The sequence below is a fragment of the Podarcis liolepis genome (assembly GCF_965112155.1).
Source record: "Podarcis liolepis genome assembly, chromosome: 11".
Classification (NCBI taxonomy): Eukaryota; Metazoa; Chordata; class Lepidosauria; order Squamata; family Lacertidae; genus Podarcis; species Podarcis liolepis.
The window spans coordinates 48,535,988-48,562,372 of NC_139565.1; the positions used below are offsets into that span (position 1 = coordinate 48,535,988).

The 26,385-nt window shown below is 42.4% G+C and overlaps 1 protein-coding gene across 4 annotated transcripts in view; it reads right to left on the minus strand.

Annotated features, from left to right (window-relative positions):
* SPEF2 (sperm flagellar 2) overlaps positions 1-26,385 on the minus strand; it is a 100,110-nt gene that overhangs the window by 3,520 nt on the left and 70,205 nt on the right. For 2 of the 4 annotated variants that reach the window (XM_083465656.1, XM_083465655.1), the window contains exons 31-36: positions 17,390-17,496; positions 15,650-15,832; positions 10,406-10,498; positions 8,987-9,166; positions 5,774-6,016; positions 4,255-4,377 (exon numbers count right to left, since the gene is read on the minus strand). In XM_083465656.1, coding sequence (XP_083321782.1) covers positions 4,255-4,377; positions 5,774-6,016; positions 8,987-9,166; positions 10,406-10,498; positions 15,650-15,832; positions 17,390-17,496 — 929 coding nt within the window. Of the gene's footprint in view, positions 1-4,254; positions 4,378-5,773; positions 6,017-8,986; positions 9,167-10,405; positions 10,499-15,649; positions 15,833-17,389; positions 17,497-20,562; positions 21,443-21,541; positions 21,666-21,760; positions 21,970-22,059; positions 22,278-22,373; positions 23,522-26,385 lie in introns of those variants that run through there. The other 2 variants (XM_083465654.1, XM_083465653.1) reach the window with 1 other exon arrangement.

Consider the following 26,385-nt stretch of genomic DNA (forward strand, 5'->3'; position numbering starts at 1 on the left):
CTACTCTGAGTAGGACTAAATTTGGATGCAACCCTATTTGCTTATACTTGTGGGTTGTGACTTGATTTAGAAGTGGGTTGCATCATGGGGCACCAAACCAAGTCCGTTTTTTTAAAATGGGGGGGAGTTGGAGAAAGAGAAGTGAAGTTATAGGGAACCAGCCAGGGGGTCTTCTCAGTAGTGGTACCCACACTGTGGAATGTCCTCCCATCATATGTCAAAGTGGTAAACAACTACCTGACCTTTAGAAGACATCTGAAGGCAGTCGTGTATTGGGTGTTTTTTAATGTGTGATGATTTATTGTGTTTTTAATATTCTGTTGGGAGCCACCCAAAGTGGCTGGGGCAACCCATCCAGATGGAAGGGGTATTATTATTATTATTATTGTTGTTGTTGTTGTTGTTGTTGTTGTTGTTGATATTGTTGTTGTTGTAATATAGGGTTCGCCACACTTTCACTTGTCCCATGCCTAGAAAGTATGGGTCCAAGTGGTTTTTTCCATTTGTTTAACACTTTCTAGGCAAGTTTCTGAGTGGTTTTGCCCTTGTCCCACTCCTTTCCTTGGGAATACCCACTATTTAGGCAATAAATCGTCTCAGGTGTCAATCCAGAGAAATCCCAATTGTTGTTTGCTCTGGTTCTGCAGTAAAGATGGGGTTTCCCAGGGGGAAAGTGGAGGGGCAAGGGCAAGTCTGGATGAGCCCATAGATATACCCAGTGATTGAAGCAGAAATGCCGTACTCCAGCTATAGAAGCGTTTCATGCTGCTTAGATCCCATGCAAAAACTCTGCATTCATAGCACTGTAGTTACCAGCAAATGAAGGAAATAGTACTAATAACATAAAAGGAAAATGTTAGCCAATGGAGGGCTGTAAATCATTATCAGTTCAAGGATGCTAGAAGAGACAGATACATACAATCAACATTTCATTAGCTTATCTCCCAAAAACCCAGTAAATAGACACATTAGTGAAAAATCAGACTTGCCCTGCTGTGAAATCTCAAACAATTAAACTTGCTTAAATACGATTATTTGCCTGTACTATACAGGATACACTTGATTCCTTAGAAACCAAAGAGGTTTGGGCCATTATTGCAAAATGATCTGGAACACAGATATATAACAAGGAAGGTCTGTTGTACTGACCAACGCAATGGAGAGAGAGAAAAAAAATTAAAGGGTGAACTACAAGCAACCAGCTGTCTTGAATTGCATATGGTGTGAAATAATGATGAACGATAAAAATAATGAGTTGTATCCAATGAAGCAATTGCATAATACGGACAGTCTAAGAATTTGGATGTACAGGAAAATTGTATACAATATTTGTATATTCTGTTGGAAGCCGCCCCGAGTGGCTGGGTTAACCCATCTCAGATGGGTGGGATATAAAAAATCATCATCACCACCAGCAATACTACCACTAATAATTATAAACTGCTTGATTAACTAGTTTAGAATCCTTCGTCTCTATACTTAAAAGCCTGCACAGACTATGACCCATCAAGGCAAAAAGTAGCCCAACATGGAGAAGATTTAAAGATGTTAATGTTTAATTTAAAGGGTATTATTGGAAAACCGCTATAAGGATATGCAATGAAATTCAACTAAGGGGAAACGAGGAAGTCATTTTACAAAGTAAATAACTGTTATTTTCAATAAGGTTATGATTTATGTTTGTTATGTTTTGTTTGTTTTATGTTTTTGTTTGTCGTTGATATTGTAAAAACTAATAAAATTTTTGCAAAAAAAAAAAAAAAAGTAGCCCAACATGGGGCTTGATGCACCTCCTAGTTTACTTTTCCTCAGAGGCGGAGCTAGCTTCTCCGGCATGCTGTGCACCCAGGGGCAGGGCTACAGGGGTGGGGCGAGCATCCCAGGAGTGCGCTGCCCATGGGGGCGGAGCGAGCCACCCATGGAGGGCTGCTTCCTGGGGGGAGAGGGAGCTGTGCTGCTTTGCCAGCAGCCTTCCTCCCTTCCCTCTTCCTTTTGACAGCTCGGGGGAGGCTCCCACCCCAGGAAGCAGCCCGGGAGTGGTCAGCAATGGCTCGCCGCCCGCCCACAACTCCCAAGCCTCCCCCGAGCTGTCAAAACAAAGGGGGAAGGGAGGAAGGCCGCCGGCAACATGGCGCAGCTCCGCCCCTTCCCCAACGGCTCAGGGTAGGCTTAGGAGTCATGGGCGGGCAGCGTGCTGAATGTCACCCCCCTCAGTGATGACACCCAGGGCAGCTGCCCCCACCGCCCCCTTCCTCTGCCCCCCTAAGACTCCATTTCCCACCTTCCTCTGCTGTTTCCCTGCATCTACCTTGGACGATAAGCCCCTTGGGGTGGAAGCAAGTCATGCCTGCCCTCTGCAAAGTGCCATGCACATAGATAGCAATATTTAATATGGGGTAATAAATAGTTATGGTGCCTGCCTGGGGCTTCAAAAGCTTGGGATCTGCCAAGCCCCAGGCGGACCAGCAAGGCCACAACTATATCGCTTCTAGGCTGGGTCACAAGCTGCGAAGTCTTGCTTAGAAGCAAGCACTTCATCCACAAAGGAGCAACGTGCGACATTACTCAGCAACGCTGCTTTCTCCTCTGGTTCCCTATCTGCTTCACAAGTGGAGATGCTGCCACCTTATAAACCACACCCGTTAGCTTCTGCTCCTTTTATCTCACAAGTGATCTCAGAATAACACAGCTCTATGGGGTTTGTTTTCGTGCACTTTTATTCTTCTTGAAAAGAAACCTCTGTTTTGTTTTGTTTTTGCATTGCTGTTTATTCGATGAGTCTTGGGAGAGGCAGGTGCAGAATACCTATCACCTTGGAACCTGACGTAAAGACATTCAACCTTGAACCTGACTGCCAGCATGCAGGACTAGCTGCAGGCTTTAGAGCTATCTAGGATGATGTGTTCTCAACACTTTGTCATAGTGGGCTTCCCCAACCTAAAGAAAACCATTGAACCCTCCCAAGCTCAAGGGCACCAAAACAATATAAAGAAATGACTTGTTAGATTGTCACCATTTATCAGCAGTAAGTATAAGGATACAGAGTGAGGAAGGTGGAGGTTGGTTCATAGCCTCCTGTTCCATGCAAAATTTGGTGATGATGTAGGGTTCCCTAGCAGCTGTCTTCTTCAAGGTTACAGTGGTGCCCCGCAAGATGAATGCCTCGCAAGACGGAAAACTCGCTAGACAAAAGAGTTTTCCGTTTTGGAAGTGCTTCGCAAAACGAATCTCCTATGGGCTTGCTTCGCAAGACGAAAATGTCTTGCGAGTCCCTGCAGGTTCCCCCCCCCTTTTCTAAGCCGCTAAGCCGCTTATCAGCTGATCCAATAAGATGATAAGCCGCTAAAAGCCGCTAAAAGCCGCTAAAAGCCGCTAATAGCGCTAATAGTGCTAATCCGCTAATCCGTCAATGGGCTTGCTTCGCAAGACGAAAAAACCGCTAGACGAAGAGAATCACAGAACGGATGCTTTTCGTCTTGCAAGGCACCACTGTATTTTAAATATTTTCTAGAAGCAGCAAGGGATGAAATTTCATGCTATGGGGGAGGGAGATACATATATTGATCTCCAGTCCTCACGAAGGTAGAGATGAATGTCCAGTGGGTGAATATGCACCTCCATCTTTGATGAGAAAGTGTGTGGGAAAAGGACATGCTTCTTTGTATGTGTGTTTCCAGAATACATCCATTGACCATCAAGTAGTAATTACTCCAAATGAGAAGATTCTGGCCTCCAGTTTCCTGACCTTTTCTCCTGTTTTGGGAAATTCTGGACACCTCTGCAAAAATATTTGTGGTTTTTAAATGCCACATTTGCCCTCATTGCCATTTAATTTAACTGAGCAGCGATAACTCATATGAATGTTGTCAATGATGTCACAATGCTATTATCTGATAAGATGGTATCAAGAATGGTACAAGAGCTGATTACGACCATCAGCTACACAGAAGGTCAGCGAGGGCAAATGAGGAAGCGGAGGAGGGCCGATGGCACTGAGAAACAATAACGAAGGGAACAAATGGGCCACCAAACCACGTGCCAATTTTGAGCTGCCTGTTGCAGAACATTCAGCATAGCCCCAGTAAATGCCCTCTCTTCCCTGTTCCAAGCAAAACGGTTGTTACAATTGTATATAGAAACTCTGTAAATGAGGAGGTCTGTTTTCACTTCACAGCACTTTGTATTTCCTGAATGTAAAAGAAAAAGACAAGACATTCCAGATCCCTGTGTACTTACAGTGAAATAGATACTTACGTGAAGCTTGTACTGCTGGTAGCTGTTAATCAAGTCTTGAATGAAGGGGTGCTGTAAAAGAAGCGCCACTGGGATGGGCGTCAGATCTTCGGAGCCAAGATCCCGGTATACCTTAATGAAATGCTTCAAGGGAACATAACAAACGGCTTACTGTATTAGGAAAGTGTAGCAATTTGGAAAGCAACAATCAGAACGCTGTCAGAAGCAGCTCACCGAGTGGGACAGAGCCTCAATGCTGGCTTCCTGGCAGCAGCATTGCTGCAGATTGCCAGCAAGGGGAAGAACAAGGCAATGGGGAGATTGAGCACACTGATGGGACCACCAGATTGGCTCTGATGGTGAGCTGTCAGCCCTGATCTCCCTACTACCCTCCATCCTAGGGAGTCGCAGTGATGCTGGGCTGCAAACCATTTCTGCAAAGCAGAGATGGACATCCTTTATGGCCACAGGGACTGCTCTATTCTACTGACAGTGGCCTAGGGGGCTGTGACTCTATTTTGCTATGCAACGGTTGGGCAGTCAGGCTCCATGAAGTATTTAGCAATTATAGAGAGTGCTTCAAATGTCTAACACTTGGCCATGAGGATGGTCACAAGCATTATCCCAGTGATCTTTACAACAGGTCTGTTAGGTCCTTAGCATTATCCCCATGCTGCAGGTAGGAGTCTGAGGCTGTGGCTTGCCTGTGCTCAAGTTCAGGGAACTGGTAACTTCCAGTCTCACAATGCTAGCTGCTATACTGTACACTCAGATTAAAGGCCATAGCATGAGACATCCGTGGAGAGAGACAACTTTTTTCAGGGCAACTGTAGAGTAGGGTAACTGTAGGGTAACTGTGCTATTTTCCTTAAAAGTAAAACTGTGAGGAAACTCTCTTACCACATCTTGATTAAAGTTGGTAGACTAAAGTCTATTTATTTATTTATTTAATTTACACCCCGCCCTTCCTCACAAATCAGCCTGAGGGGCTTCCAGCTGTCTGTCTGTGGTGAGCGTTTGACAACCTGATACTTGGAACTCTGTAATCTTACATGACACACACTGGTTTGTGTAAAAACAAAACAAAAATCCTTCCAGTAGCACCTTAAAGACCAACTAAGTTAGTTCTTGGTATGAGCTTTCGTGTGCAAGCACACTTCTTTTTCGTGCTTGCACACGAAAGCTCATACCAAGAACTAACTTAGTTGGTCTTTAAGGTGCTACTGGAAGGATTTTTTTTGTTTTGACTATGGCAGACCAACACGGCTACCTATCTGCAACTGGAACTGGTTTGTGTAGTTTTCCTATATTTATGGATCTCCCCATCTCTGGAGGTCCCAAGAGAACCCTAGCCTGGTCATATTTCAGAAGCAGCAGAAGGCCGTTTTGACTGGGCTGCTATTGGTTGACGAAAATTAAGCAATCCTGCCTAATCTTTAAAACTGTAATAAGTGACACATTACCTGCAACAAGCTTCTGGACAAGAGTAGGATACTAGATTAATTAAACAAGCATTGGAACCATTCGCTAGTTAACCAACCTCGTACGTATCCTCTGGTTTCATATAACCACTAAATCTGTGGTTGTCAGCAGCTTTGTTTGTTTCATGCTGAAACACTTTGAGTAGTGTATCCAGAGAAATGTTTCCTTCATTGGTGAAAGACTCAGCTTCCTCTTCTTTTTCCTTCTCTTCTTCTTCCTCTTCACCTTCCTCAGCAGCCTCCTCCTCTTCCTGCTCATCCTGTCCATCACTTGTTATCAGCTGCTCAGAAGAAGGAACATACTGGGGACGGAAAGTGTGACAGATTGGAATAGCTTTGCTAATGATCGGATGATTAAGCTTGGTGGCCGCTAAGGGAGGAAGGAACTATCAATTTCAGTTCTCTCTGTTTCTCATTTTTCTAATCTTAAATTCAGTTTGCCACCTTCTGCTACAATTCGTGATAGCCTTCATAAAAATTCATTAGAATTTTGTGCAAATTTCTCCTATTAACAAGGTTTTATAAGGAGTTTTGGCTAATGTGCACATTTTGGGAGCAATTTCCCCTGATATAATTAATTTTTGTATGCCTTTTTCACTAAAATATTATTTTTCCCACGATATATACATGATATTTCCCCCTGATATATGCATTTTCATAAATATTGTGTATTTGTAGAGCTGCATTGCAAAATTCAGACAAGTATGAATTTGTAATGCCAGGGTCTAATACAATTCTTTAGGGAGGGCATTCAAGACTGGCACCATCACTAGAAATCTATACTAGTTTTAAAATGGTTTAACTGGTGAGGATCCCAAGAACTGTAGTTTCGTAAGTTTGTTGGGAAGTCTATTGAGAAAAGCTTAGACTGCATTGCAGAAATGAGATTCTCACTGGTTCCTGAAGAAAGGCATGTACTCTATTATACTAATCTGATTAGAAATAGGCTGAATCATCCCTTCCTCCTAATATATATAGTGGAAACTATTCTTCTTTATTATTATTATTATTATTATTATTATTATTATTATTATTATTAACCCACCCATCACCCTAAGGTCCCAGGGCAGATTCCCTGGAATCTGTACAAACTAAATTTTATCGTTCCCTACTAGGGTTACCTACCTGTGTCTCTAACACTGCCATTAGGCTGGAGGTAGGCCAACTCCCTATTAATGCCAGGATATGGATCCTGAAGATTCACTTCTGGCTAAAACTCATATTTTTCCCAGTGGGAGTGGCTCCATTGACTCTACTAGACCCGTTCCAGTCTAAATGGAGATTGTCGCTTTATGAAAAATTGAGGGGCCTGGGGCTTTCCCCACAAGAACTCATAGCCTCAGGCTTTGAAAAGGCTAAAATGATGGTGAGCCAGCGAATAGGAGATGTAGAGCTCCAGGACCATATGAGCAAGATAGATAAATATCCAGCTATCCAAGATTATGGAAAAGGGTTTAATCTAACCCCATATTTGCTGGACCTACAAATCGCAAAATATAGGCGGGCGTTTACCCTTACCAGATTTGATGTATTGCCATCTGCCTTACTAAAGGGCAGATACGAGGGCACACCCTATGCTGAACGAGTCTGCCCATGTGGTCTGAAGGAGGTGGAAATGGCTTCACATGTGCTGTTACACTGTGACCTTTACGGGGATATCAGGTTACTGTTTATCTCCCCTATCGTTCAGAAATTTCCAGGTCGATCTGAATCTCAGCGGCTGAAAATCCTACTAGGAGATAAAAACCCAGAAGTAACACTGAAAGTGGCCAAGTTTTCTGCGGCCGCGATCAAGCGGAGGGCATTAGCTGTAAAAAAGTAAAAGATCTGACCCCTGGATAAGCCCCCCCCTTTTTTAAGCCCATACATATACTGTAGTGCATATATGAGTATGTATATGTGTGGGTGTGTGGGTGTGTGTGTATATATGTATTGTTTTTATGTATAATTTTACAACTTTTAATTGACACCATCATTCCCTTGTAAATTATTGCTGCCTTTTATGTTTTTTCTTTTCTTCTGGTCTATGACCGTAATAAATTTATTCATTCATTCATTACAACATGAAAACACAATATAAAAACCAATTTAAAACAATTTGCAACCACAAAAAATAGATGGGTCCGTGTGTGTGTGTGTGTGTGTGTGTGTTTGTGTGTTCACCATTTTCCAGAAGCCATACATTGAAAGTGCTGGGTGCACCTCTTTGCGGAGTTCTACAATTTAGGGGCTGCCACAGGGAATATTATCTCCTGGAAAGTCTCCCCCAACCCTCTGAGGGTGGAGGAACTACCAAGAGGGCCCCCCTCTGCCAATCTTAGCACCCAATAGGGTCTGACAGTTTTCAGATATAGGAGGCCTAAACTGTTTAGGGCTTCAAACACTAACGTGAACACCTTGAATTAGGCCTGGAAATGAAATGGCAGCCAGTGTGGCTGTTTTAAAACAGAGGTTGTGTGACATCTAAAAGAGATCTAAATGCAACCCTAGCCAGTAATGTAGCTGCTTCATTGTGGAGCAGTTGACATTTCTCAGCAGAAGAGATGTCCGCATCATGCCATGGCCTTCAGACACATGCAATGGGATTCTGAAAAGGCATCAAAAGCACTTTTGAACTCTTTAGTAACTGTTAGTGAGGAATATGGCGTCAACTTATGCCGTCAGGATGTCATTATTTGTTTCTCCTTCCACACCCTTTTCTCCTATATTACTGAAATAGTACAATTTCATTATCCAAGAAAGAGTCTTAAAAAAATTAAAAACATCAGAGGAAAGCAGTAATTAAAGAGGCTCTTTATCAACAACGCTACTGCCACATGCCGCAGGAAAAGACCAAAGAGTGGCAGAGCTTGCAAGCAGATTTTAATTAAAGGCATTTACGGCCCCTAAAAGCCTCCACAGCACTTGACCAGTCCACAATGGACAGGCTGACTGAACAAACTGCATTTCAATTTTTAAAAAAGTGGGGAATGGGAGGGACTGCACAGGAATCATCAGGATGCAATGGCATCAGCAACAACATCATCTTGATTCTCTAGAGAAAGTGAGTGAGCAGAAGATGGCAACTCCAGACTAAGGAGTAAGTGTGGAAACAACCCAGAACAGAAACGGTGATTAAGTGAAAAATCTGCAGAATAAGCATTCTCATTTCAGTTTGGTGCAGTTAGTGTAGACTGAAATGAAAACAATCTAACAGCCCAGCTTTAAGGAATAAGAAATTCAATTTTCACCAGCAAACCCTAAATTATTGTCAAGATCAACAGCACATTTACCTGTTGGGGAACAGGAGGGAGTTCCTGTTTTTTCCTGTGAATGTGTGTCCCTGTTGCGACACTGAGGGCCCGATAGACACCATCGACAGAATCAGGATCGGATGCAAAATAAAGGAGCAAATCTGTGTAGTTTAGCTGCGGAGGGTCTTTTTCAGGATCGGCAAATAAAGAAAAGAAAAACTGTAAAAGAAACATGCTTCAGTTAATTGATGTAGAGGATATTGTATGAGAATAATCTATGCAATGTCCGAATCACTTTGCAAGTCTTTCAGCAATGAGGAACATCTCTGCACTGGGAAAACTTTGTGTGGTTGTAATGTGCATATAGTGATCTGCAGCAATTTTGTGTTGGGTATTTTCATACTGAAGTTCACTTTCCATTCATGTGGGGCAATGTGGTTGCCACTGCAACCAGGAATGTATAAAAACTTAAGGGGGGGGGGATTCTGGAACAAATCTTAAAATGTCTGGCCATATGGCTGGCTTAGCTTTCTGCCTGTATGGTTGGGCTACCTTGTGTGTTAGTTCTGTCAGTTTTGTGTTATACAATTACACAAAGAACAAAGGAACCACATCACTATTCGATCTAAGTCTGTACTGTACTGGCACCAGCTCTCTGGGGTCGCAGATAGGTTTCCTAGATCCTGCAGGGGACAGCAGGGGTTTACCTCGGACGTTCTGACTGCAAGACATATGCTCTACCACTGAGTTATGGCTCTTCCTAACCAATGGGCAGTCTTTTTTATTTTTTGAGAAACAAAGTGTGAAAATATAGGATAGAAGGCCCTTTGATCCTCTCCAGAACTTTTTGTGTCAGACATGTAGGTTGTCAATTCAGGAAAGAACTTGGAATCAAAACCCAGTATGCATCCCAGTCAGTGCAAACTATTACCCTCGGATAAGAAGCTGATTAAAAACAGACCTGTGAGATTTAAGCCACACAGATGTGAAGCACAGACCGCCATTTTGTAGAGAAAAATATTTTTCCAGAGGTAAGTTCGCAATGCTCTCTTTCCTCTTAAGGAAACCAATCCTGATGAAGGATCTCACAGCTCAGCAAAAAAAAGGGGCACCTTTGTTATTGCTTTTTACAGTGAACAAATTATTATTATTTTGGTGGCAAGAGGTGTACATATAAGTTAAATACCACCACCTGACCAGAATGGAGAAGGCAAATGGTTCAGTGATTGAGCACTCATATTACATGTAGAACGTCCCAGGTTGAATTCATAGTATCTCCAGATAACAGACCCAGGACATTTCTATCTGAGATCTTGGATGGTGGCAAAGTTCAGCTTTTTTTGGGGGTGGTGGTGGCAAAATTGCTGAGCTTTTTTTTAAAATTGAGATTTCCTGGACATTGAAATGCCTGGTCTTAACTGTGCTTAGCAGCCTGTGATTTTTTTTTTTTACACTTACTTTTATAAGGTGCTCCTGGCGGTTAAATGGAAAAGGTTCTGTGGGGCTTTCTGGAACGGGTAAATCTTCACTGCCTTTAAACCACAGACCGACCTGGAATGACAGAACCACATAGTTGAAAGGGATTGTGTAAGTCAACTAGCCCAAACTGCTTGATTACTACAGGATCCACAATGCAAAAGGCAAAAACTATAAGCATCCCTGAGAAATGTCTGTTCAACCTCTGTTCAGATATCTCCAGCAAAGGATAACCCACCACCACATACCAAGGTAGTCTGTTCCACTGCTGAACAACTCTTACAATTATGATGTTTCTCTGAATGTTTAGCCAAATCTGCTTCTCCGCTAACCCGTTGGTTCCAGTCATGTTCTCTGGAGCAACTAAGAACAATTCTTGTCTACCATGTGGCAGCTCTTCAGTTATTTAAATACAACTACCATTCCTTATTCCACCTTAATCTCTTTCCTCAACTCTTTCCTCATAGGACTTGATTTCTATACTTCTCACCATTCTGGTCACCTAGACATAAAATGTTCTATCCAACCAAATCATTGCATGCACATGGAACAACTTTCACAAGTTTCAACAGAATTTCCCCTTCCTCTCTCTTCCCATGTGCCACTCAAATTTGGTCTGGGGCTTATCTGGGGGCGGTGCCAGGTGGTGCATAAAAGGAGGAAAGGGAGGATAAGTTCTGTTGCGTTCACAGATGTCGTTCTGCACGTGCAATGATTTACTTGGATACAACCCAAAGAATGGTTATTATTCATGACCCTCTTTGGACACTTTAAGAACTTAATACAAAAGCCCAGGAGGATCCAACCAAAGGCCCATTTAGTCTAGTATCCTGTTTCCCAAAGTAACCAGATACCTCTGGGAAATCTGCAGGCTGAGTTTCAAGGCCATAGCTTGCTTTTAACTGTTATTAAGTATTGAGGCTTATTAGGCAGATATGGAGGCCCTGCTGTTGCTAAGGTCACACAGTCACTTAATCATTGTTGCTAATGACTACAATGCCAATCTCTCTCAAGGCTCATCTGTTCAACTCTAGGATAGATATATATCCTTTGAGTGCAGTGATATATAATTGATTTTATGATTAAATTTTTTAACATGTTTGTGTGCACAGATCTATAACTGTGTGTGTATATATGTGGGTTAATATACACACACACTCCTTTTCTGGTGCAGGTATTTATCAAAACCAACATGTAACAGCAGGGTATATTCCAGGGAGGGGAAACTGCACTTAAAAAGATAGCAAAAATTGATTTCCATGCTAGGTCACATACAGCAACAGCAAGACTTCAGTGACTCATTAAATGAAACATTCTTGTGTTTCAAAATATGAGTCAGTGATTCTGGTTCTAGAAGCAAATCGGGGGGGGGGGATCAACAGCTGAGGAGGATAAAAAGAAAGTTGCAGTGGCTGGTTTTAGATGAAATGGGGCCACTTCTTCATCTACTACTCATCCAGCAGTAATCTGCAGACAGAGCTCCTTGCACAGGGGCCTAGGGAGGATGCCTGACCCAGGATGCAAGCCGGTTACCATAAGAGGAAAACTAAGCCTTAGCGGCTGTTATTGAAGAACGTTTAGGCACGCTATATTATCAGCCATCTAAATCTCGTCATGATTGCTGGTGAAGTTCTGAAGAATGTTAGAGCAGAACAGGCAACATTCTGAACAGTGAGCCAATGGAGCACGTACACAAAGTGCTCTTGCTGTCTCTCAAACTACAAGTTTTAGAATGTAGTGGTTGTGCACATGCATGCATGTATGTATGTATGACTGCAAAGATGTCTTGCAAGTTTCTTAGTTTTGCTGGCATTTCCTAGACATGAGGCAAGAAGAGCTAACTGTACTAGCTGACTGGCAACAGGAAGGAGGGGCTCACACCATAGTAAGAAGAGACCAGGTCCCCCTGTGTTATGGGGGGGGCGGTGTATGAGAGAAAAGCACAAAAGAAAGCACTTGTAGAGGAAACTCTGGGGAACAAACTTTGACAAGACACCATTCACACAATTTGCAGTTGCATGAATGGCTTTTAAATCCTGAATCCTTGTGTTGGACTGTGGGAAACTGTAATCCTTTGCTGTGTTCCCAGTTAAGGTCTCGCTCGCTCCCCTCTTGCCCTGCTATTAGGATTGAAGGGAAAGTTCCCATTGGAGTGAATTATAGCTCCATCCTAAATGCAAGCAGCAAGCATAGGAGGTTCAATACAGATCAAGACTACAACAGGAGGTGAAGGGTTAGGGCTCTCCTTGCCCTCCACACCAAAGTTCCAATTTGGATCAGGGCTTCTGCTGTTGCAATTTGCTTTCAAAAAGCCCTTCACGCAACTGCTAATTGTGTGAATTGCATTCTCTTCTAGTTTGGCCCTGCAATGCACAGTTCAAGAGGCAGGAGAGTGGCATGGCGGTCTACGTGACATGCTCACTGAAGAACTGTGTCCCAGAGTGCTTTCCTTCCACCATGAGTAGTGTGCAGAATGTGGCCACCAAAATGTGGCACCAGGAAGGCAGGGCAGCCATCATTCATCAGGGGTTTTGAAACCTCCATGGAAATGGAAGCCGATGCTGTTGATGCGCTCTGGAGCCTGTAAAACATATGTGAGTAAATGAGCTAGGCATCTGGTTTCCAGAGCACATAGAAGGACTAGCTCTAGATCCCAGGGCAAGGAACAGTGTGTAGAGCAGCTGGAATCCATCTCCCATCAACCCCAGCCGACATGGCCTGCAGGCAGGGATGATGGGAGTGCTAGTCCAGCAACATCTGGAGTGTGTGTTTCAGGTTCCCTTTCCTTGCTCTAAGTGGAGAAAGCTTTTTCTTTAGCATTTCCCCCTGCGTTACCCCAACATGCCTCTCAACAAATTTATACCCATATTCTGTAGTTTCTTCTCCCACTCTTCCCTTCACACCCTACTTTTGCCTTGTGTTGCCTGGACTACAGAGTAGTTGTGGAAAAGCTATATCCATACATGCTGTACTGTCAGCTATGGCTACAAACGCAAATCAGGTATGCATTGAGCAACAGGCTTAATCAAAGGGACCTAAAGAAGCTGAAAGGTACAAATCAACCCTATTTTTCAAAGCAGACATGGGGACCTGTTACAAGCTTGTCCCAGGCCCAGAAACTGTGATTTGTCACTGGCTGCAGCAATGGAGCTGAAGGGGGTATCATGGAGGCATTTTTGCGAATGGTGTGTGCACACTCATTCCTGTATCATGTTCATTTAGAAGTTTTGCAGTGTTTCAGACTTCTCTGACCCAAGAAATGAATGTTTACACCACAGGAAAAGATGTGTCTGCTTGGTATAACACTTTCAAGTCTCTGAAAAGAAAACCTGACTACTGTTTGTCTCCAGCATCAATCTGTTCTATGGCGAAAACGAAAGCAGTTGACTTGAAAGCTACTTATGTCAGAAGGGTTCTTTGCAAGTCTATAGATGATACTTAACATGGGAGGCAAAACCCAAGTCCACATCTTTAGTATATAAAAACAGATTCTTTTTCTTGTCAATATCATCTGGGACCAGAAGCACCGCAACTCCATTCCCAGCCCCAGTAAACTAGAAAACCCAGTTCATATTTTAGCCTCATGGACTTCTGTGGGATTTCAACTGGGAAGTAACCAAATTTTATGGGTGGATTTAGATTTTTAAAAAACATTTTTGCTCAAAAACAACATCACTTACACATTTTTCTTGTTTCACTCAGATTTACCAGCCCAAAGATCAGAGAACTGATACCAGATACTGAACCAAAGGATGTTCTACCTAGTTTCCTGTGTTGACTCTGGAGCTGTTGGTATGTTTTTAGTCTCTTTGCTGCTGAGCAAAATACCACAACTCTGCGTAGGTGGGTGAAATATTGAGAGCAGCATCTCTTTGTGGTTTTTCCATCCCTAGTGGTGACTGTTTCTTTTCCTTTTTCTGGTGACATGTGTTGCCACATGATGGGGGTTTGCTTTTCCTTTTTCTAGTGAAAAGTTGCCTTTGTACTGCCATTGAATAATGGCAGCAGAGAGCAGCAAACACAGGCATGAGCCATTAGCTGCCCAGGGTTGGCACCTAGGAAGCTGAGTGCAGAAAGGTGGGGGAGCAGGAAACAGGACTTAGCCTCTCATCTGTCTCTCCAGACCCACTTTTCCTCACATCCGCTAAGCTGTTCCCTCCCATGGATCAAAAGATATTGGGAGAAGATGCAGGAATTAGCCTTTTGGGATGACTATGATACATCTTACAGGGAATGCAATAATGTTCCTCACTCCCCAGAATGCAAAACCAACCTATTTGTTATAAATTACTACAGTGCTAGGGTGATAGGTACTCTGCAAAACTCTACCCCAGCCACATCATGCACTTCTGAAGGAAAGGCAAGGGAGCACCACATGAAACTGACCTAAAATAAGTTGGTATGAAATGTTTAATTTGAAGTAATTTAATTTATGAAATATTTTGAAACTGACATGCACTTCTGATTCGTTTCACGCATACATGCCCAGCCTACATCATTTCTGAACCACAAGCCACTTTTATAACACAGTCCTATGCCTGTCTACTTGGAAAGAAGTCTCACTGTGTTCAGAGCGGCTTGCTCTGAAGTCGGTACTCTGGCCTTACAGTTAGGATGTTGGATGGATGGGCCTGTGTTGGCTAAAATGAAATTAAAAACCACATTGGTGCATGAATGACTAGGGGCAGAAGGAGCTGCCAGTTTTGGTTCTCTCCACTTCTCATTTTTATTATCTTAAGTTTAATTTCCCACATTTCTGAAGCAATTTGTTGTTGTTTTTTAAAATTCTCACAAAACTTCATTAGCATTTTAGTACAAATTTCTTCTAAAAAACCGTATTTCTGTATGCAGCTTTGACTAATGTCCACATCTTTGCAAACTATGTCTCCTAACAGAATTCATTTTGCTATGCTATTTTCTCCAATACCTTGATATTTTTGCACATTTCCCCCTGGTGTATGTATGTCTGTGAACACGGTGTGCTTGGGGCACGGCACTGCAAAATTCAGATAAGAGGGAGTTTGGAAGGAAGCCATTGATTTGGCTTCCATATTCTGCAAATTTGGTAAACTGGGCTTTACATGTGAACGGAACTGAATTTTCCCTCCATCCCAGTTCAGGGCTTGTGGCCCAAAGGGTGTGAAGACTGGCTGGCTGCTTGTCCCACTGGTTTCATTGGGACTCACAGCCACAAAAATAAAACTGGAGAGAAGAAGAAATTGGGACCTGATCATATTCTTCCTCTGTGACAAAGCCCGATCCATCCACATCCACATCCTGGAATCTCTGCAGCGTTTCAAGCAGCTCCGTCACTGAGGGCAGAGGCCAAGGCTGGGAAGCTGCTTGCAAGAATATGCGCCAGTCCACAGTGTCTGAGTCCACTGTTAATGCTGCTGCCAGGCTCTGCAACTGTAACATCCAAAAATACACAAGTTTACTTAACACAGTAAAAGTAAGTGGAATGGGTAACTAAGGGCAGGGCCATTTTATGAACTGTGTATCTTATACAGACAGAAGAATCCTTTGGCTTCAAAATCACTGACTGCTCCCCAAACAGACAGAAAGCTGAAACTGGGCAGAAATATAGTCCATGACATCAATTGCAGGGAACTTTTTTCAAAAGAGACATTTTAACGCCTCGTCTCAACACAGGACTTCTGCTTTGTGACACGAGACAGTGCTCCAGCAGAAAGCAAGGTAGCCTTGCCTCCATTTGAATGCAGACATGTATTTGTAGCTGGTTGACTGACTGAACTCAAAGAGTGCTCACTAAAGGTTCCTTGTCATCCTGGGAAAAGTGATGAGGGGTGACACAGGGTTCTGTTCTGGGCTCCTTGTTGTTCAACGTCTTTATAAATGACGGATGAAGGAATTGAGGGGATGATCAAATTTGCAGGTGACACCAAACTGGGAGGGGTAGCTAATGCTGCAGAAGACAGAATCAGGATTCAAGATGACCCTTAGAAGATTGGAGAATTGGGCCAAAACTGACAAAATGAATTCCAAAGAAGGATATTTACAAGCTGCAATGTGTGCAGGGGAGGTTGACCAAGATGATCAAGGGTCTGGAAACCAAGCCTTATGAGGAATGGTTGAGGGAGCTGGGTATGTTTAGAAAATAGGAGACTGAGAGGAGATACGATAGCCATCTTCAAATATATAAGGGCTGTCAAAATAGAAGATGGGGCAAGCTTGTTTTCTCCTGCTCCAGAAGGTAAGACCAAAACCAACAGATTCAAGTTACAGGAAAGGAGATTCCGATGAAACATCAGGAGGAACTTTCTGGTGGCAAGAGTTGTTTGACAGCAGAACGGGCTCCCATGAGAAGTTATGGATTCTCCTTCCTTGAGGGTTTTTAAGCAGAGGTTGAATGGCCATCTGTTATGTATGCTTTAGCTGAGGTTTCTGCTATGCAGTGGATTGGACTAGCATGACCTTTGGGTCCCTTCCAGTTCTATGATTTCAACAAGCCCCCACAATTTTGCCTTACAAGCATTGGATTTTGGGAGGAAGAAATTTTCAGTGGCTGCCCGGCATACAATCAAATTGACATGGCAGCCAGGAACATATCTTTGCAGATAACAAGCTGGGTTTATTCACTAGTACTGTTGTGTACCTGATCAATTCCGTAAACAAAAGTGATGTATGCCTTACTTGTTAAACAGAAGTTGCAGCGCAATCTGGTTTGCTTCCATAATCATTTTTTTTATGCTAACTACATTTTATTGTTTTGTGGATGGCTAATGTAGTTACTTTTTAAAAATGCTTTTGCTGTATTTTACCTCTTTCTTTTTTAATCGTAAGGCCATTAGCCCTAAAGGCTATAAATTCTATAATAAAGACATGTATCCTATTCTAGCAATGTAAGCATCCATTTAAAATTGTAAGCATCTCAATTGTACATCTAGTCAACATAGCAAATGACTGTCAAAAATCACAAGAATAGCGGACACAGTGAGCACTCACATCATAAATGGAGAGGTGTAGCCAAGCATCAGGAAGCGAGTTTGAGCCAAGATTCAAAGTAATCAAGTCATAAACAATGTCAGTGAATGTTTTGCTTGGTATTAAACCTAGACAAATGACAAAAGAAAAGAAAAGTATCACATTGGGACTGATATGAACAGTTTAAAATCTGTTATAATCTTAAAATCTGACTTTTCCTGATGAGGCATATCACATCTACCTCTCGTTTTTATCTCCTAATTACACAAAGACTGTAATTGCACGCTGTAAATGTAGTTGCACACCGCATCATGGCTTTTTTGGTCAAAAATTCTATGTGTAGCCATACATGCTGTACAATTTACTCAATAACACTACAATAAGAAACTGAAAGCACAATCCTACGGATGTTTACTCAGGAGTAAGCCCCAGTGTGTCAATAAACATTCACTGTGTCTACGATTCTAATTTCTTTTTCTTTAGAACTGCAGGATAATTGGTTCTTAAAATCAGATAGGAAAATCTATGTGCAAATTAATTTGAGTCTTTCCTGACTTTGTAACACAAACAAGCAGTTTTTTCTTTGTTTTTGTTTTGCCTGATCCATCGCAAAGGTATGAAGCTAAAGATGGGAACTTGTATAAAATGCAGCTACACTTAAAGGGAAATCCTGTGCACAGCAATTTGGAGAGTAGTCCATGCTGAATACATTGCCATTGACTTCCGACTTCCAAGCAGGCGTGTGTAGGATTGAGCAGCTTGCCTGGGTGTTTTTTCTTATAGGCATCTGATGCAGTACTTGAACCTCAGAAAGTGCACCTTAAAAAAATCACATTATTCTGCATTGTGGGTGACCATTTAGGGAAGACCCACAGCTCTGTGATAGATCATCTGCTTTGCATGCAGAAGGTCCCAGGTTCTCCCAGTTAGTGCAGACAATTCTGAGCAAAATGGTCTTCGCTTGTGACCTAGCAAGTCGAATGTAGCCTGCCAGTTAGATACTGCAGCCGGCAGCCTATGTTTTGTCATGAGCCCAGGGGGTTTGTTGTAGTGGCTAGAGAGCCAGCCTAACTCCAGGGAGAACTGGGTTCAAATCCTATTCAACTATGAAGCTGACTTGAGTGACATTGGGCCAGTCTTAGCTTAACCCACCACACAGGGTGGATTAAAGCGGAAGGAGGCCTTGACTTCCTTGTAGGAAAAGTGAGATATACATGAAATAAAGTTGGGGGAGATCTGATCCAAATTAGGCAAGTTGTCATTTCATATAATTAAAGCTGAAAGCCGGCAATGTGTACAGTGGATCCTTAGAGGAAGTATGAGATGTTTGCAGAGGAATCAAAGCTGCTACAAGTAAATAATGTAACCTTATTTCTATTTTTATTTTTTTTAAAAGAGAAGCTCCCATGCAGCACAGCTTTTAGAAACTACGGATAGAAGCTTAAGCCAAGCAGTTTACAGAATAACAACTTAAGAATTATAATAGTGGATTTCCACCCAACGCAAAAAGCACCTTCAGGGGAGGTAATTTCCTCCAGTCCACAGTAGGGAGGGAAAGGGTGGTTCTAAGTTTCAGTACATGCCAAATGCTGCTTGCACCCACCCCACTTGATCTATGTGCACAATGGTGCATTTGATTATGTGACTATCTGAAATGTTGGTTGATTCCTAAAGCTTTGATTTCATGAGAGAGAAAAATGATAATGAGTTGGGTACTATTACTGTCATCCACAAAAATGTTATACATTTAAAAAAAGGTAAAGGTACCCCTGCCCATACGGGCCAGTCGTGTCCGACTCTAGGGTTGCGCACCCATCTCGCTTAAGAGGCCGGGAGCCAGCGCTGTCCGGAGACACTTCCGGGTCACGTGGCCAGCGTGACAAAGCTGCTCTGGCGAGCCAGCACCAGCGCAGCACACGGAAACGCCGTTTACCTTCCCGCTATAAAGCGGTATCTATTTATCTACTTGCACTTAAGACTGCTTTCGAACTGCTAGGTGGGCAGGAGCTGGGACCGAACGACGGGAGCTCACCCCGCCGCGGGGATTCAAACCGCCGACCATACGATCAGCAAGTCCTAGGTGCTGAGGTTTTACCCACAGCGCCACCCGCGTCCCTGTTATACATTTTACAATGTGTTAAAAGTATGCGTTTTTAAAATTATAAATTTTAAGAATGTATTTTTCTACAGTCATTTGACTACAGTGCATCTAAGTGGAAACCAGTATTTGTATGGACATTCACTATGCGAAACAGGTTGAGAAACAGAGCTATGGGGGGACCCATGCAATTTGTGCCCCATGGATTCTTCTCTGTCTTCTTAGCTACCTCTGCCAAGTAGTGACTATGGAGGGAAAAGGGAAATGGGTTTGTTCCTTTACTGCTGCTAGATAATGCACAATGACCTCTTGGGCCATGACTACTTTTAGCAAGCTCTACATTGGTCAACCAGTTAATCAAGCTACGCATGCATTCAAAAGTAGTGGCGTTCTACATCTATGGTTGCAGCTATTGAATCTGAAAGCATCAAGGTACAAGAGATGATGCTGCGATACCTTCTAGAACCAGGAACATTTAAGATGTCTTATCCGCAGGTGATATCCTTGATGTATAAAGGAGGCAATATCCTCAACTTATTTTTACTACAAAGATATTTCATTCTGCACGTTTCTGCTGGCACTGAAAGACTCATCTCTTCTTTTCTCTTGTTATTTTGCAGATAAGAAAAATTAAGTGTCTTGGCATCCTTCGTAGTTAGGCGTTTGATAAAAAGTGTTCTCTTCCATTGCTTGTTTTTAATCCAGTTAAACACTAAGTAGAACAGTTGCAGCAATTAAGAATGAAGAAATGCATGAATGAATACTGTGACTCTTCGGAACAATTTTGGAAGTCCAAATTATTGAGGGAATCAACCCTTATTTCCCTCCCACAGGCAATTATTTTTACATGTCAAATCTCCAGAAGAATGAAAATGAACAGGAAATCAGATGTCAGTAAAAACAGTAGAAATAATTGCTTATCCATAATAATAACTGTAACAGGGATAAAATAATTTCTGTAATACAATACAGGATAATAAACAGTTATTTCAAATTATTGTTTTCATTGTTCAGGATCTACCCAGAATCATAATATTCCTAAACACTTGCTATAAATATCTTGGAAAATTCCAAGCGCTTAGAAAGACAGTGATAAATTAAAATCAATTTAATTGCAGCTTAACAGAAAGAAGGAAGACTATGAAGTTCCATCAAGGAGTCAGGAGCGTACACTTCAAATTATAAAAATGAACCACACACACACACACACACATATATAGACAAAAATGATACTTGATAATTTCATATGCCAACCCAATACCACATATTTCAAAAGAAATACCTGATAAGCATATTCTGACAATACCTAGCAGTTTGATAAGAAATATATACAGCTTTTCCAAAAGACATATTTCTTATTTCTCTCCCTTCCCATCTCAGTGTATGTGTTAGTTTCATGACACATTATATGTGCTCTTAGATGTTCCATTATAATCAAGCAGTATATAAATTGTGGTTGAATAAATAAATAAATAGAAATTGTCCAGTAAATAGTTACCAAAAAAAAAAAAGGAAAAGGAAAAGGAAAAGTCAACGCACATTATTAAAAATATTTGAGGAGACAGCTGAAGAGAGTGTTTCACATCTAATAGCTTCCAAATGAGCTTTCCCTTTCCCTTTCCCATTCAGAGTCAGATGAACAATCTGGTGTCTCAGGCTTGACCACGCCCTGCTCAGCCTGTAGTCTCCTATTCCTTTGTGAGGAAATATTCCACAACTGGATAGCCTTTTGGGGGTCAAACTTCTTGATATCTGGAGAATTCATCAGAATGACCATGCGATCGGTCATGCTTTCAAACACCAGCTTTGAACGTAGCCTCATCATTGTAAGTTTCATCTGACAGAAGCCTCGTGCTGCCTCGTCAGAACTGGCAGGTAGTGTCAAGACAAGATCTACCAGAGTCAAGATGTTTGGATATTTATGAGAATAATCTGTGTTCACTGCTTCCCATGTCAATCTCCGGATGCTCTGATATCTAGAAAGGATAACAACTGTTACTAAATGTGTTTCTCCCACTGACATATTCAGAAAATTCATTTGAATTTCATGTCATCTTGCTTGTTATTTATTATACCTATTATACAGCTCTGCTTTTAACATGTTCCATTCGGTCTCCACTTCATAAACCTTCACATTGGCACATTCCAGGACCGGCTCATAATACTTCGTCAAGACCGACACTTCCACTTCACCAAATTCTGCAAGAGATTGAACATTAATTTTAAAAGCAAACAAACCACCCATGCATTTCGGAAAGAAACAATCCCTTTGGATGTAGTCTGGTTTTCTGTACCTGGCTCGATTTTGTCTGGCCATAGCTTAAAACTTCCAATAGCACTTGCTCTCAAAACATCTTCGCTAGCATCACAGAAGCAATCACGCAGCTGCTTCAAAAGATTGCTTATTAATTCTATCCGGATGGCTGATATGTCACTATCTCCTACAAGCTGGTGACCATGGAAATGTGTGATGGCTTCCACCAGACGCTCCCTTGGCCCCGATCTGAAAAAATATTACATTTAACGAATGTACTGTGTGCCTTTGATTTGGATACATCCAGTTAATATACAGTTTTGGTTAAGCATATACAACCTTGCTCGATACATTTGGAGTGTTTCCAGTGTTGACTGGCTTGTTGCGAACACATCTGCGATGGAAGAGTTTTGATCCTGGGCGACGCGGGAGAGGATGTTGAGGACATTAATGACATCAAGCAAAAAGTGAGAAAACTTGACAATGTCTGTTTTCAGAAGAAGCTTTAAGAGGTCTTTGGCTTTCTGGTGATTTGAGGAACATGGTTCTTCTTCTACCTGGATGCAAGAAAAAGAAGTCAGTAGAGCAATGACCAAACACAGTTTTTCACTTATTATTTCTTCAAATCATGCTTGGTTTTAAAGAGCCTTTACCTTACTCATGTGTAGGACAAATGCTGGGTATCCTTTCAGAAGGATCTGAAGAGCTGTCTGTAGGCGAGGAAGCCACCGTGAACCACCAATTCGAGAAGGAATGGAAGTTCTCAGATTGAGATCTTCATAGACTAGCTTGAGGTCGTTCTTGTTCAGTGGAGAGTTATAATAGTAGTACATGTTTTGCAAGAGCTCTGTTAGAATGGTGTATAGTTGGGTGCTTTTCAGTGCTGCCTTGTAAGCTATTTCAAGGTGATGCACGAGGCAATGCACACTCTGAACACATGGCTGGATTTCTTTTAACAGTTTAGCTACCCCATTGCTTTGTCCAACCATAATGTCTCCACCACCACTTCCAAAGCCAACAAGTTTCCTCGCCCAGTCTTGGCTTGGCAAATTGAGCTGCAAACTGGTCTGTAATGTTTGCACAATGGCATTCTTCACAGCAGCTGCATCACGTTTGTCTACTGACTGAACTCCAACAATCTGGCAGTGGATCTTCCCTTGGAGTGCAAAACGTACGTACACCAGGGCAGCTTCTCTTATTGTGCTGTCTGTAACGCCATCACTAATGAGTGAGAAGAACTTGCATTTTTCTAATTTCTCTTTCAAGGCTCTTCGTTCCACTTCAGCAATGAAATGAATAAAGATCCTTGCTGCCTTGTCATTTCTAAATATGGAACCAATATCCACTCCTTTCATATCATCCAGTTTACACATCCAGTCCAGGTCTGTGATGGGGCGTCCAGTTTTGGCAATGGCGTGGCATGTTCTGAAAAGGTTTTCTATTCTTCCTAAGGTTGTTTTGCTCATGCTCTTTAACATCTGCTCAGCGGTAGCTGTGTCTGGGACAGAGCCACTGGCTGCTTCCATACAGGTAGCCCATGCATGAGCTTCACTGTTCTGGTGGTCGTTGACTAATTCAAGTACAAAGTCATCAGTCCCAGAACAAAAATTGTGTGTTTTCTCCCCTAAATCCACGTTATGTTTCCGACACAAAGCACAGTACATGGTGCCCCTCTCACTGTCATGTTTTAGCCAAGGGTACTTTGACAGCCATATTTGTTGAAACTGGTGATTCTTTCCTGGTTGTTTTTGGATGCCTGGAGTTATATTCTTGCTTTTAAATTGTTTCAGTGCTGCTATGGCTATAAATATTTTAAATATAACTCAGTATTAGGATGCATTATTATTGTGGTTGCACACAACAAAAGATAGGCACAAATAAGTAGCCTAAGTGGCTAAGATCACATACTTGGAAGTAAGTCACAGACAGACACATTACCAAAGCTATGAATATGAACCTCAACAACTCATTAGAGTCACCTTAAAAATGAGGAAAGCACTAAAACCTCCAAATTCTTCTCCGGCTCAGGTTTTAACCTCAACTGCAGAATTCCCTTCTACCTATATGACTGCTGATCCAGCAGCAAAGGCAACACGGCCAGGAACTCTCCCTTTCCCTCCTCCTATCTCTGTTCCACCTCCTCCCTACCCTGTGCCTTGAACACTGGGGAGTGCAATTTTCACAGATTGCTAGACAACGTTAGTTGCTCACAGGAACTACCTCCCCCAACACTCCAGGTGTCAGGGATGGTAGGGAAGAAGAAAGGAAGGAAAAGAGGTGAGGCTAGGAAGAACAAGAGCCCCCCCTGAAATCCCACCCCCCATTTTGCTGCTGTAGGTGGAGGTTGGTGCAGGGGAGAGAGAGCACTCCCTCCACCATTTCTGAAGCAGCAGCAGTCATCAGCTAATGGTGTTTGAAGACTGCAGGAGAGTGGCTGGTGCTCTTCAGTGCTGCCTTTCAAGCCTTTTTAAGACAATGCACTAGACAACGCACCTTTGAACACTTGGCTGGATTTCCTTTAATACCTTAGCCACTCCATTGGTTTGCCCAACCATAATTGGTTTGCCCAACCATAACCATTTCAAATTCTCAGAAAAAGACAACTTCCCAAGCACTCTCCACTTTTGCCCCTAAGTACCGATTCCAATCCAAATCAATCCTGGGGGCGGGAGTTAACTGACTCCACTGCAAACAAGTCCACACAATTCTAATTAAGAGTGTGTTCAGCATCAAACTGAAAACCAACGGCAAAGCAAAAAACCAAGAGTACTGATTGCTGCAACTGTGCTCTGTAAGAGGCCAGAAGGGTTATCTTTCCTAGGCAATGGAAATGTCCTGAGGGGAAAAACACATTATTAAGATAGTCAATGTTCCACTTAATGCCATTTTCTTTCCTATAGGAAGAATCAGTAACAAGGCCGTTGGCCTCTTAAGCAAATCTGGGTGCTTTCCATGTTGCTAGCTAAGCTTCTCTGTATGATCTAATCTTCCTTTTGTGGCTAAAAGTACTCTGAAGCCACAGATATTGGTTGATTCTGAGTCAAAATACTATTTGGTATACAGCATGTAAGTTTCCTTCTACCGTTTCCCTTTTTTCTGCTGACTTCCTATATGATACTACAAATTTGTAGAGCAAAGCTCTAAAAATCCTTTCTGCTTGTTCATGCAGTACTTTTGAAGGGGTCTGCAAAGGCATATAGTGTTTTTACATATAAAAATGTCAGAAGATCTCTTATTCCTAGTTCAGATGGTACAGCAGTATGTTACACCCTGTATCAAGTTGGAGGCAAGCAAGGAGAAGGACCTCTATGCAAATAATTCTAGAGCTGAGATTATATCAACAGGGCTTGGTGTGGGGAGTGGCAAGGATGTCTTTGACCGATACTAAATATCTACCCCCTGATAGCTTTAAGCTGGGCCAGATACAAACAAGGACAAGGCTCCTGAACTTTTTAATAGTTGAGTGGAAGAGGGAATTTTCAGCAGGTGCAGCTTGCATGGTGAACTATAGCTACAGAAATCCCCCCTTCCTCACAGCTATCAAAATGTGCAGGACACCTGCCCACTTTTGCATCTGGCTACTCCAGATAGCGCAGGTGGCGCTGTGGGTTAAACCACAGAGCCTAGGACTTACAGATCAGAAGGTCAGCGGTTAGAATCCCCGCGACAGGGTGAGCTCCCGTTGCTCAGTGTTGTTCAGTCCAGACACTGAGATCCAGCGCCGAGGGCCTTCTGGCAGTTCCCTCATTGCGAGAAGTGAGGTTACAGGGAACCAGACAGAGGGCCTTCTCAGTAGTGGCGCCCACCCTGTGGAACACCCTCCCTTCAGATGTGAAGAAAATAAGCAGCTATCCTATCTTTAAAAGACATCTGAAGGCAGCCCTATTCAGGGAAGTTTTTAATATTTAATGATGTACTGTTTTTAACACTTGATTGGGAGCCGCCCAGAGTGGCTGGGGAAACTCAGCCAGATGGACGGGGTATAAATAATAAATTATTATTATTATTATTATTATTATTATTATTATTATTATTATTATTATATTATCAGTCCCTGCTCCTGCCAACCTAGCAGTTCGAAAGCATGTCAAAGTGCAAGTAGATAAATAGGTACTGCTCCGGTGGGAAGGTAAACGGCGTTTCCGTGCGCTGCTCTGGTTCGCCATAGCAACCCTAGAGTTGGTCACGACTGGACCTAATGGTCAGAGATCCCTTTACCTTTACTCCAGATAGCTTGCTACAGACCAGCATTCCCCAACCTGGTGCCATTCTGTCAGCTCCAGTAATATTTCTATCAGGAATGATAGAAATCGTGGTCCAAAACATCTGGAGGGCACCGAGTTGGGAAACCATTTAATAGACCACAGTCTCCTTTGGGAAGAAGGCAGGATAGATGTTTTGATGCTAATGCTGATGGTAAATTGTTACCAGGTCAGTGTCAATATATAAGAGCATAGCTACGTGTTCAGAAAAAGCACATTTTACAGCCTGCTTCCAGGCTGATGTCGCCTGCCCTCCCTACACAGACTGTGCAAAGAAAAAAAAGGAAGAATGCTCAATTAACAACCTTTTTGAAAAAAGTATTTAATGTTCTAAATGTAGCTCGGAATCCTACTCAACCTTTCCTGGGAGCAAGCGCTAAAGAAGCAAAGTAGGGCTTACTCC